The sequence below is a fragment of the Eublepharis macularius genome, chromosome 13 (assembly GCF_028583425.1).
Source record: "Eublepharis macularius isolate TG4126 chromosome 13, MPM_Emac_v1.0, whole genome shotgun sequence".
In the NCBI taxonomy this organism is placed as follows: Eukaryota; Metazoa; Chordata; class Lepidosauria; order Squamata; family Eublepharidae; genus Eublepharis; species Eublepharis macularius.
The window spans coordinates 59,140,644-59,154,366 of NC_072802.1; the positions used below are offsets into that span (position 1 = coordinate 59,140,644).

Sequence of the window (13,723 nt, forward strand, 5' to 3'; positions counted from 1 at the left end):
TGTCTGTTCATAGCTCATTGGGCAGCCCTGGATCAACTGTTTTCTCTCAATTTACCTAATGGTAAACCCCTCCTTCCGCTCTGTAGCTTGCTTTAACTATGATTGGAAACAGTGACCACAATGCTATTAAGTTTAGCGTTCATGTCAATGGAAAGTTGCCCCCAAAGTCCAAAATTACCGCTTTAGATTTCAAAAGGGGGAGTTTTGCAAAAATAAGTCAGGAAAAAGTTAAAAGGCAGAATTAAGAGAGTCAAATCCCTCCAGGATGCTGGGAAGCTATTTAAAACTACACTGAGGCCCAGGTAAAATACATACCTCAAGTCAGGAAAAATACCACCAAGTCTCAGAGGGAAAGCACATGAGACGCCTGGGCGCGTGTTCTTTAAGAGCTGGGTACCGCAAATTTACCTGGGAAGTGTAGTATTACAAAGAACGGCTGCCCGCAAGAGGAATGATTCTGATACTGCCCTCCTGCACCGGGAAGAAGAGCAATGCGAAGGATTCTCTCTGTCTCCCTCTCTTGCAGAAAGCCACTTGGCTCGGGTTCTCCTCTAGGAGCTCGGAGGTAGGGACGTAACAGAAAATCCAGGGTGGGTTTTTCCAAGAGAGACAGAGTATCTGGCGTCTTGTGTACTTTCCCCCTAAAAAGATGCCTGCATGGTTTGGGACAGCCAAGCTGTGATGCAGAAGATCACCAGGTCAAATCTAACCTCTGAAATGAACTCACTACGTGGCCTGGAGCATCTCTCCTAGTCTCAGCCTGCCCACCCCCTACTCACTGGCAATACAGAAATAACAATGCTGGTCTACTTCACAGGGATACAGTAAGGAGTAAAACAAGATGCCGTAAGCAAAGGACTACAAGAAAGTGTTATCATTAGTAAATTTTTTAAAAATCCAACATTTTCTAAAGCGTGCTGCCACTGTAGGCACTTGGGAAACAGCTGCTGAGTCCTGTTGTGTTTCAACTCCGTGTTGTGAACTCGAGCCATCCTCGTGTCCAATTTTCCAAGCATCTCTCATGGCTGATTATATATTGCCCAGATGCTGATGCGGCAATCTTTGGAGGCTGCTGCCATCAGTCTTTGGCAGGGTTGACTGTGGTCCGAGAAGGCTACGCAATGGACCGTTGCCGTATGGTAGTCCAGTACAGCTAACGGCTTTAGCTTCTTCCAGCCAAAGATACGGATGCGGTAATCCCAGCCAGCAGTGGCCAAAATCTTCTTATCGGGCCGGAGGGTCACATCAGCTATCCCAGGATTGGTGAGCTGGTACGTCTGTTGAATCTGAGAAGAAAAAGCGATAAAATACTGAATGTGAGCGCCTATACTTTCGAGGACAACAGAATTACAATACAGGAAGAGTTATATTGCCCCTTTTCTCCCCTGTGTGGCTGTGATCGAAAGCAAGGCTGTATGTGCCTGACCTTTATATTGAAAAGAAGCCAAAAAATCCATGATCTCTGTCTCATTTAGTCTGACTCTTACTTTGTCTCACTACTGGGTTGACCGTGGATGCCGATATGAAGGTAAATGGATGCAGAGCTGACATGGAGATCTCTCAGTTGGACCAACTCTACAGGGAAAGAGCATGTGACCGGTTTCACCTTTTTGCGCACAGATGGAAAAATCATTCTGATCCGTAGACGACAAGAGTCACGTCCAGCCTGACAGGCCAAAGCGTTACCAAAGGAAACTTGCGATTGGCCTTTGAGGGGGTGAACTACAAGTCCTAACATGTGTGATGACCAGTTGTTGTTGTTTTAAATATGCATTTAAATGTTTTGTTTCTGGTCCCTACCCAACTTGAGCCTTCAGGGGGGAGAAGCAGACTTTTTTAAAAAAAGGAATAAAAATAAAATGTCTAATTTCAACCAATGTTTTGCTTCTCCAAAACTCAGAGTACGTTAAAATAAAGATTCATAAATAAATCCCAAAGATTCGTAAAGAACTCATCGCAATCATGCTTGTCGCAGCTAAAGCAATCCTTACAAAATCCTGGAAGTCAAAAACCTTACCATGTATCCAATCCTGGGCCGATTCCAGACGGCCCTCCGCATCGCGAAACGTTGCGTGTCGTCGCGCAGAAAACGCGAAATATCGCGTTTTCTCGTGCGAGTTTTGCGCGACGTCGCGCAAAACTCGCGCGAGAAAACGCGATATTTCGTGTTTTCTGCGTGACGACGCGCGACGTTTCGCGATGCGGAGGGCTGTCTGGAATTGGCCCTGGTTTAATAAACTATGGGACTATCTAACTATGGATAAGATAACAGAATACATTTCTCTGATAGAAAATCCCGATTTCAGTTCAGATTTTTTTCAAAAATGGCAACCTTTCTTAGAATTTATGCAACAAAATGATAAAATACTACAGTCACTACGTGATAACCTTAAAGTCATAGCAATTTATTAGTAACCATTTATTACAGTACAATTGTTGTAGAAATTGTTTTAGCTTTTGTACAATTCACACAGTAAATGTCTCAAACTCCAGGTTTCCACGTAAACTTCCGGCAATTGTTATAGTCGTTGTGTTATATTTGTTATGTTTGTTAACTGTTGAAAAAACTCAAAAAAAATTTTTTTTAAAGAAGATTCATAAATATTCAGAATCAGCAAAGATCCTTTTGCTGTCTTGAGGTAATGCAGGAATTCTATGGGACTCCCTTTCTTTTAAGTGTTCTAAAACCATTTTTATTTTACTTGCTCTGGAAATGTATATCTTATCTTTCTATCAGCAAAGTTCCCCTGAGGCAGCTTACAAAAATTAAAATTTATACATAAGAAGTCAAATATAACGACAATCAAAAATGTCAAAACACCAGCAGTCTGCCACAGCTAAAAGCAGCACTTAAACAGGAGTAGATATAAAAACTAGTAAAAACGTGAAGCCCACGACCAAAAATAAAATCAAGAATAATACCCAGAAGCACTGATTAATATACCAAGAAGACAGAGAATGAAATATATGCTGTGGGATAAGATAGTTTTAAAACTGCAAGATGGGAGTACTATGCTAACAGAAAATGGGGCCATCCAAAAGACCTTTTAAAAATATTATTCAAATTTATATAGAAGACAGAATATAAATCTTCAAGTTGAGGCGCTCTTCTTCAGATACCTGAAGAAGAAGGGACCTTTGACTCTTGAAACCTTATACCCTGAAAATCTTGTTGACAGTGGTGCTACCTGACTTGGATCTCGCTGTTCTACTGCAGACCAACACGGCTACCCACCTGCAGCTATTGTTCACTAGATGTCTTGTGCTCTACGATGGCATTATTTTTTATTCTGCAACCCACCCTGAGTCTCAAAGGTCAGCTACAAATAAATGAAATAATCAAAGTCACCTTTCCCACTATTAGGAAGAGGATGGGATATTCCAAACCAGTATATGAATAGTAGTCATACCATCACACGGAATTCATAAAAGCACTTAAAACAGTTAAAAACAAAATATACTGAGTATATCACACATGCCAGATGTCCAAGCACCCACACTGAATACAGGACTCCATCAAAAGCCTTTCTAAAGAGCACTGCCTCTCAGACCTTCTTGATGGGCAACAAGGAGGGCCATTCTAAATAAAGAGGGGCTGCAACCATGATGGCCAGGGAACGGGCCGAAACAGATTTCACATCCCTACTGGGCAGAGCAGCCAGAACTCTTGGGAAGAATAGAGCGGTCACACAGGTTCACGTGAGGATAGATGGCCCTTTTAAGATGCAATGCTGCTCATAAAATGTGTGAGGCAAAGGATTACTATGTGTAAGGTTGGCGCTGTGGCTCAGTGGTAGAGCCTCCGCTCGGCACACAGAAGGTCCCAGGTTCAAAGTCCAGAATCTCCACTAAGGAACAGGTTGAAGGTGATGTGAAAGACCTCTGCCACAGGCCCTGGAGAGTTGCTGCCGGTCTGAGTAGACAATACTGACTTTGACAGACCTAGCCTCTGGTTCAGCACAAGGCAGCTAGCTTCATGAGTGTTCATGTCTGATGCTTACTTAACCTGTAGGCTGCTGACTCGTCCTTTTACTCATCACGCACCAGAAAGCCGGTGTTTGCCTGTGGCGACTTTCTGTGCAGCAAAATGCATTTGCAGTCATTTAACAACAGGGCAAATCCGTGACCGTTCAGCCACCCGAGGAGGCCTCCCGCATGCCTCCTCCCCCTACACCATTACCCCTTAATTGCATCATCTCAGCCTAACCAGTCCTTTCATTCCATGATACAGGCAGCCTCTCCATCAGTCTTGGAAGTGACCGATAAAGGCTCCGGTGAACCTCGTGGGGATAAGAGGGGCTAGCTTCACCAGCTCTTCACTGGCACACTGGAACGCTGCCACCCCAAACAGAGCCGCTGCACCGCTGTTGCGTCACGTCTTCGAAGAGCCGGTTGCTCAGCCGGAGCTGCTGAAACTCTTTAGAGTAAAAATAACGTGCCACTGAGTGGTTTTTCAAACACCATCATTACCTCAGGAACGTGGAATGTCAAGGGAAAGCCCCATCTGGTTTGTATTATTAATCCAGTAGGGGAGAGAGTGGAGAAGAACTTTGTGTGCATCTCTGAGTGGTTTTTAGTGCTTTCGTCGGGAAGACAACAGATCAGGGAGAGGCGGCGTAATGGAAGTGGTCCTGAACCAACATTGTACCAAAAAAGTATAGGGATCACTCAGAGCTAAGATATCTAAAGCCATTATTACCCAAGATACCATCCACCCTCCAGTACGATGAGCAAAGTCACCCAAGTTAGAAAGGGCTCAAAATGAGAATTCCCCTAGCTCACAATATGCAACTGTGTAGGGAGTCAAATTCCTTTGCCCTGAGATTTTAATGTGGTTTATAATCAAAACTGAGACAGAAGTGTAACATGTTCCTATTTGCTACCCACAAGACCATCACAGAGGGTTTGGGAATAACAACAACAACAACAACATTTGATTTATATACCGCCCTTCAGGACAACTTAATGCCCACTCAGAGTGGTTTACAAAGTATGTCATTATTATCCCCACAACAATAATCACCCTGTGAGGTGGGTGGGGCTGAGAGAGCTCCAGAGATCTGTGACTAGCCCAAGGTCACCCAGCTGGCTTCAAGTGGAGGAGTGGGGAATCAAACCTGGCTCTCCAGATTAGAGTCCTGCCACTCTTAAGTGTCTGACCCCAGGTCACCCAGCCGGCTTCAGGTGGAGGAGTGGGGAATCAAACCTGGCTCTCCAGATTAGAGTCCCGCGCTCTTAACCACTACACCAAACTGGAAGTGGCCAGGTGTCTCCCTTCAATTCAGCCAATTCAAAAAATAAACATGTGGTCTGTTCTCCTGAAGTGAAATCCTGCTCTCAAGTCATACCTGACTTATGGCGTCCCCTGGTGGGTTTTTCATGGCAAGAGATGAACAGAGATGGTTTGCCATTGCCTGCCTCTGCAACCCCGGTCATTGCTGGAGGTCTCCCATCCAGTTACTAACCAAGGGTGAACCTACTTAGCTTCTAAGATCTGATGAGATCAGGCTCACCTGGCCTACCCAGGTCAGGCTAAGCCTGTACTATCTCAGAATGTGTATATGAACTAAGGGAGAGGTGGGGGGGTCACATAAATGAGCTTCAAAAACTCTTGGGACATGCAAAGCGTTAATAATGGAGAAGGCTTGGCTATAACTATAATTCCTGGCAGGCTAGCTTTCCACCCACAGGGAATATTTTAAAAGGCAACCCTCTATAAGAATGTGTTTTTCTGGAACATTTGATTTAGTGCTACTGAGCATTTGACTTCATTGGAAGTTATTTTTAAGAAGTATGCACAGGACTGGAGTCTTGATAAAAATGTTAATTACGTTAATTTACCCACATTGCAAATTGGACTACCTCAACACTGGCGAAACTGACCTATGACTCCGTGAAGGAGGAAAACGAAACTGTTAGGCATTTCTTATTGCAGTCCTGATGTGAGATGCTGGAACGTCAGAGACTATAGACTTCACCATTATGTTGCCTTACATACTATCTGTTGTTTTAAAGATGTGCTCCTATGAGATACCTGTGCTTCATGTTGTCTAATGTCAGCCCTGTTTCAGCATTCCTTTAACTGTACTGGATTCTTGCTAATGCTATGTCTTTGTAAACTTGCGTTTATTTACCCTACGGCATTGTTTATGGAAATGTCCTTGATATTGATTGTACTAATCTCACACTGGCCATTTTCACACGTCTTACCGGCTGCAGAAAATCGTGCAAAATTCCCAAAAGGATGACTCCTTCCTGGCGCGGTTTCCCATCATTTCTGACATCATCGCGCTATGAACCAGTCATGACAGGAGATGGTGCCAGGAAGACGCCATCGTTCCGGGAGTTTTGCACAATTTTCCGTGGCCAGTAAGACGTGTGAAAACAGCCACTGTGTAATCCGCCTTGAGTCTCAGTGAGAAAGATGGACTATAAATGACATAAATAAATAAATAGAAAATAAGACAGCTAAAGGGAGATATGATAGAAGTTTATAAAATTATGCATGGACTGCAGAAAGTGGACAGAGGGACCTTTTTCTATTACTCCCTTAATACTAGGACTCAAAGGCACCCAACAAAATTGTTGAGAAACGGGCTCAGGACAGAAAAAAGGAAATACTTCTTTATGTAACAAGTAATTAAGCTGTGGGATTCACAGCTGGTGGAGGTAGGGATGACCATAGATAGGCTTAAAAGAGGGGTAAAATGGGGCTAAAAGCACGGCTTTTTTTCAGCGGGAATGCAGTAGAACGGAGTTCCAGCACCTCTTGAAAATGGTCACATGGCCGGTGGCCCCGCCCCCTGATCTCCAGACAGAGGGGAGTTTAGATTGCCCTCCGCGCCACTCCAGCAGTGTGGAGGGCAATCTAAACTCCCTTCTGTCTGTAGATCAGGGGGCGGGGCCACCGGCCATGTGACCATTTTTGCCGAGGGCGATTTAAACTTTAAAAAACTCCCTCCTTGTTCCAGCTGACCCAAAGTGATGTCATTGTGCGGTCCTGAGTTCCACCACTGAGTTCTATCACCTCTTTTCCCATGATAAAAAGCCCCGGTTAAAAGGATTCATAGAGATGGCTGCTAGCCATGGTGGCTGCTAGCCATGGTTGCTAGCCATGGTGTCTGAAAGAAGCTTCCATCTACAGAGGCAGCAAACCTGTGAACAGCAGTGCCTGGAGGCAGAAGCAGTGGAGGACCTCAGCCTCCATGTCGTGTTCATTTGGGCCTCCGGGGCAACTGGTTGGCCACTGTGTGAAACAGGATGCTGGACTAGGCGGACAACTGCTCTGATTCAGCAGGCTCTAGTTACGTTTTTTCGTTAGCTGGTAAATGTTCCTGCTTCCCAACTATGCTTATAGAGGAGCCACTGCAGGTGAACAAGGTGACATTAATCCCTCCTTCTTAAGTAGTATGTAGTCCACGATACAAGTTTCGGAAGAAAAGCCTGCCTTAAAAACAAAACTGTTATTTTTGATATAAATGGTATAAAACGATAGTACATAGATTCCATATTTATTTACCACATTTTTAGTTGCCATTCCCACCAGAGGCGCTTAAGGAAATGGACAAATTAAAGAACCTGATGGTAATAAAACACTTTAAAATCGCAACGAAAGCTACCCTTTAAATACCAGAATGCTATAAATATCAGCACTAAAAACAATGTCCAGCTCAGTCAATATCTGAAAATAGGTAATCTTCAGCTGATGACAAAAACTGTTTAAGGAGAAGAATGAGTCATAAATATATTAAGGAATTCCCTACTATGTTATATAAATGTAACTAGTTTGTTGTAGTGGTTAAAAACCAGTTTCGTGTAGTGGTTAAGAGCGTGGGATTCTAATCTGGAGAGCTGGGTTTGATTCCCCACTCCTCCACTTGAAGCCAGCTGGGTGACCTTGGGCTAGTCACAGCTCTCTCAGAGCTCTCTCAGTTCCACACACCTCACCAGGGGGATTGTCATGAGGGTTAGAACAACACATTTTGTAAACTGCTCTGAGTGGGCATTAAATTGCCCTGAAGGGCAGTATATACATTGAATGTTATATTATTATTATTATTATTATTATTATTATTATTATTATTATTATTATTATTATTATTAAAAATGGGGAAAAGGTTAAAGGTAGAATGTTTATTTAAAAATGTACAAAAATCAAGATGTGAAAAAATTCCTTGAAATTGAAGACAGGAGGCAAGTACGCAGAAAAAAAAGAAAAGCTTTGAATTCTCAGGATGTTTGTTCATATATCAAGACCTGTCAAATTTTCAGAACCTGAAAGCAGCAATTTCAGTGGAAGAATGAAATGCTGAACAATGCAGTTAGTCCATTAACTGCTGTTTGCTGTTTTCTTTGAGGTTTACAAAACTGATGATATGCAAATACTAATTTTCCTCATAATGCTTGGAATGATTGTGGATCGGATAAGGCACATCTTACAAACACAGTGGGTCCAAAGCTTAATTTACAGTTTTGGGGACAGTGATATCCTCAGATGTTGGTAAAATCTCAAAATTAGCAATAAAATCCAGATCCAAACTTGCTTTGCAGAATTAATTTCCAGCTGAGTTACGCACAGTGCAATCCTAAACAGAGTTACACCGAAATTCACTGAAGTCAATGGTCTTAGACAGGTGTAACTCTGCTTGAGCTGACAGGTTGATAAACAAATACCCAGTAATAGTCAGCTAGCTGGCTCCGAGTCCTGTACAGATGATGAAAGATGCAAAACCATGCCACTCCCAAACAAGGCAGAGGTTTCTACATATTTAGGGGATTCCCGGATATTTAGAAAAAACATTACTTTGTAAATTCATCAAAAGAAAAAATATCCTTAAAAACTAGACTGATAAGGACTAAATATGCCCAGCAAATATAGAATGTTGAGAACAGCCAAGTATCAGCTAAATAAATGGAAGGAAGAGAAAAGCCAGCCTGCTCAAGCCCCTGAGAGTTTAGAAAACTCTGGAAAGGAAGATTTGGCGGCATGAAAGGTGGGATTTCTAAAGTGTGTGTTCCTGCGAGTCCTCGTGAGCCACAAGGCAGTTACATTTCTAATAGCAGCCTGACTGAAGATTGCTAAATAATGGAAGCCTATAGCTTCATTTATCAACAAGTATGGACTTGCTCTAGTAAAGAAATGTTTATTGTAGCATCTTTAATTATCTGACATTGTTTGAACTGAAATATTTGCTCTCCTTTTTTCTATGCCCCTTGATTTCTGTGGCACTCCCCAGCTATATGTATAAAATATGTGTGTGTGTATAAGCAAATAACAATAACAAAACACATTCATTTGAATGATTACCACACAAATCAAGGGGCACAGAAAAAAGGAGAGCAAATTTTTCCCTTCAAACAATGTCAGAATATGTATTTAAAAATCCTCCCCTTTGCTCAAATTCAGAACTGATTTTTAAAATCCACAATTCAGATCTGTAAATAAAGAACAATAGCAGCATATACATTATATTGTTCAAAGCTATGAGTCCCATTTTTCTAGGGTAAGATCCTGAAGGCTAATGTACATACCCAGGGAGAGAAAAAAGCTTTAATATCATATGTAAGGTAAAGGTAAAGGTAGTCCCCTGTGCAAGCACTGAGTCATTACTGACCCATGAGGGACATCGCATCACAACGTTTTCTTGGCAGGCTTTCGTTATGGGTGGTTTGCCATTGCCTTCCCCAGTCATCTACACTTTACCCCCAGGAAACTGGGTACTCATTTTACCGACCTCGGAAGGATGGAAGGCTGAGTCAACCTTGAGCTCAGAAGGATGGAAGGCTGAGTCAACCTTGAGCCGGTACCTGAACCCGGCTTCCGCCAGGATTGAACTCAGGTCAGGAGCAGAGCTTGGGCTGCAGTACTGCAGCTTACCAATCAGCACATAAATTATCGTAACGTATCGGACAACAAAGTCAACATATTTAGAAATATAAAAACTAGGGTTTGGGCACCATAAGACCTAAATGGAGTCTGCAGAGAGAAACAAAAGATACATGAGGTTCAAAAGAGAGTGATTGGGGTAAAGTTGGGGAGGTGAACTCGTTGTGGTTTAGCAGCTTGAAACCTAGACCAGCTGAGAAAATCTCATTCCCCATGGCAGAAACAAGGGCCGGCAGGGGTTGTGATCAGGGTGTATAATAATGAATCAGACAATAAAGTCACAATATTTAGAAATATAAATTAGGGTCTGAGTACCATAAAACTGAGGTAGAGTCTGCGCGTAATGAAAAAAAGGCCAAAAGTATTTTCACCTCCTACCAGCCTATCCTGGATCACAGCCGGTCTGTGATTAATCAGCAAGGGATCCGCAACATCCCCTCGTCATGCCTAAGTATTTTTTTTAGTCTATCAAATGGTTAGTGCAAAACAGAACGGACGGCACAGAGAGGGCGATCGTGCTGACCTCTAGGTTCTGCTGCTCATTCTGTTTCCAGACACACAGCATCTTCTCAGACGAGCCGGACACCCCCTTGGCCTTCTCCGAGTCAAAGTCAAGGGCCATGACGGGCTCCTGATGACATGCCAGTCGACTCAGGGTTTTCCCTGCTGACAAATTCCACAGAACCACTGACCCATCCTCATAGCCAGCCAGAAGCGAAGGGCGTGAACCAATGCTGGGCTGATGGAAAAATACAACACAGATGATCAGAACATATTGTGCGACACCTACCAAGTAGGTACAAATACATTTAGCCAATGCATGCCTTGTACCGAACTCTAAAAGGTATCTGTGTAAATAAGTATCCCGTTCTCCCAACCCCACCCCACTTTTGTGAATATTCAAAAGGACTACCATACTTAAGAGTCTACCTTTGATAAACAGGCTGATTTTTAGGGAAGGAGAAGACCTATTCCTGCACAATTAAGACGGGACGCTGTATTAGTCTGTTTGTAGTGGCAGAGAAGAGCAAAGAGTCCAGTAGCACCTATACGACTAACAACATTTGTGGTAGGGGATGAGCTTCCGTGAGCCACAGCTCACTCACTTCTCCAGAGCTATGACTCACGAAAGCTCATACCCTGCCATAAATTTTGTCAGTCTTATAGGTGCTACTGGACTCTTGCTCTTTTCTACGGCACAATTAAAACCTTCTAATGCTGTCTCTTTTCAAAACCTCAATATGTTTCTTCACAATCTGAGTTTGGGTTATCCATTATAAGTAACAGTAAAGTAGGTGGCTCTAGACAGTCTCAAAGAGCAAAACAAGGGGACTTGCATGTGCAGGAAGATGTAACTTAATAAATTAACCCAAAGGAAGTTGTGGGAAAAACCCAAAATAGCCTAAGAAGACCGGCATGCTCCAGGAGGCTTGGAATGTTTAGAGTCGAGAATTTGAAAGCGGGAGGGGGGAGACCTACAAAGTTGGTTCCCAGTTCCTTATTTGCAGAGCAAAACACAAATATTGGGGGGGGGGTTGAAAAGCTCTGTAACCCAAAATAAAGACTGTAGGAGCACATATCATACACCTCCATATTCAGTGGACTCTGCCCTTTAAGAGGATGTATACTGGGTCCTCCTTACAAAACTCAGTTCTTGAGTTAACAGCTTCAAAGTAGGGTAAGAGATACAAGCCATCTTTGGATGACCCCAGATCACACAGCCCTGCACTCACTAGACTGTCCCCAACAACAAGAGGTGCTGGTGCCAATCCAAACTCTGGTCTGGAGCCAGGATCTCCTGTTTGGGCTGCCTCCCAGAAACTGGTGTTGGGAACAGCTGTGAATAAGGAACTGAAAGAGATACAAGCCTTCTGTATCCCCAAACAATCTTTGGATGACCTCAGATAACACAGCCCTGCACTCATTAGACTGTCTTATTTTGGGGTACAGAGCTTTTCAATTTCCCCCAATATTTGTGTTTTGCTCTGCGAATAAGGAACTAAGAACTGCAAATAAGGAACTGGTAACTGGGAGCCCATTAGAGTGTAGGCCTCCATTTCGGTTGCTTGCTTAGAACTATGCTGACTTCCTGGTTTTTACAAATTTTGATAGATATTAGGAAATTATGTTTTTAAATTGTATATACTTATATGCTTCATGTTTCAAATGGTTGTAAAATGTGCACTTAAATTTTATGGTTAACGTACTGGCTAAGTGCTGTAATAATAAAGAGAGAAATAAAGAGAGTGGGAACCAACTTCAGCTTCCTAACAGAATTCTGAATGGGGAGACCTGAATGGGGAAATCCCCCCCACCTTGGTTCTTTGCAGGGCTTTTTTTCAGCTGGAATGCAGTGGAACGGAGTTCCAGAACCTCTTGAAAATGGTCATATGGCTGGTGGCCCCGCCCCATGATCTCCAGACAGAGGGGAGTTTAGATTGCTCCAGCAGTGCAGAGGACAATCTAAACTCCCCTCTGTCTGGAGATCAGGGGGTGGGGCCACCGGCCATGTGACCATTTTCTCTGAGGGCAACCCACTGAGTTCTACCACCTCTTTTCCCAGAAAAAAGCCCTGGTTCTTTGTAATTCCCCCCAACTTGTTCACACTAATACTGAGGATTGTGGCCAAATCACAGATAAGGTAGAAGCTTTTGCACGCTCAGTGGAATCTCCAGGTATGCTGAAATATATTACTTTGTAAATCAAAAAAGGAAGACTGCCTCTCACAACAGTCAGACGAGGGACAAAGCATGCTTTAGAGGCAGAAAATATTGAGAGTAGTTAAGTATCAGCTAAAGGAGGAATGAAAAGGCAAGCCGAGGGACAAGGAAATGGGCCTGCTCAAGCTTCTAAGAGCTTATAATATCCTGTAGGGGAATATTTGGATGAGGAGGAAATTTTCCAACTGTCACCTCCCGTCACCTCATACTATTAGGGTTGCCAGCTCCAAGTTGGGAAATTCCTGGAGATCTGGGGGGTGAAACCTGGAGAAAGTGGGGTTTGGGGAGGGAAAGGACTTTGGCATGGCATAATTCTATAAAGTCCACTCCCAAAAGTAGCCATTTTCTCAAGGTGAACTGATCCCTGTGGCCTGGAGACCAGGGCTGTTTCCACACTACTCACCTTCATCCGGAATGGGGTGCAACGTCGTGAAAAAGATGCAGAAGATAGCGTCTTCTCGCGCGAGTTTTGCCATGTTTTTTTTGCGACATTGCGCCCCGTTTCGGATGAAGGTGAGTAGTGTGGAAACGGCTCAGTTGTAATTCCAGAAGATCTCCAGCTACTACCTGGAGGCTGGCAACCCTACATACCATGCTTGGCCCTCAACTCATTAGCCTCTCCCATTCATAACATACTCAATGCTCAAGATAACGCATTGGGCGTGGATAATTTTTCCAAATACCGTTTAAGACTCTCTCCCCCTTCTATAAAAAAAACAAAGAAAAAGCTTTTGAGCTAGCTCCCAAAGAGTTAACAGGTCCAAGTTTGACTGTAACCAATTGAGAGATATTTTGATTAATGATGTCACAGGCCAAAGGGCATGACACCCTGGGCAGTCACCTAATTTATTTAAGCCTCTGAAATAACTCAAAGAAAGGAACGTTACTGGATTACATGTCACACTTAAGGAAAATATTCATCTTTGCACTCGGCAAAAGAATAATGACCCTGTAAATCGAAAGGCTGGTGATCGAATGAAGACTCCAAGTCCTAATAAAAGAAAATTAAAAAACACGTGCCTGTTAACACTGGCACTAGCTTTAAAAGGAGAAAAGGCAGCCAAGATGGCCCCAAACTCCTTTTTCTACACTCCATACTGTGCTTCAACAGTAGAGT

The 13,723-nt window shown here is 43.2% G+C and overlaps 1 protein-coding gene across 1 annotated transcript in view; it reads right to left on the reverse strand.

Moving 5' to 3' along the window:
• Positions 1–529: 529 nt before the first annotated feature.
• Positions 530–13,723, reverse strand: part of GNB1L (G protein subunit beta 1 like) — a 66,219-nt gene continuing 53,025 nt past the window's right edge. Inside the window, exons 6-7 of the mRNA XM_054996888.1 lie at positions 10,410–10,625; positions 530–1,286 (exon numbers count right to left, since the gene is read on the reverse strand). Coding sequence (XP_054852863.1) covers positions 1,020–1,286; positions 10,410–10,625 — 483 coding nt within the window. The 3' untranslated portion in view covers positions 530–1,019. The remainder of the gene's footprint in view (positions 1,287–10,409; positions 10,626–13,723) is intronic.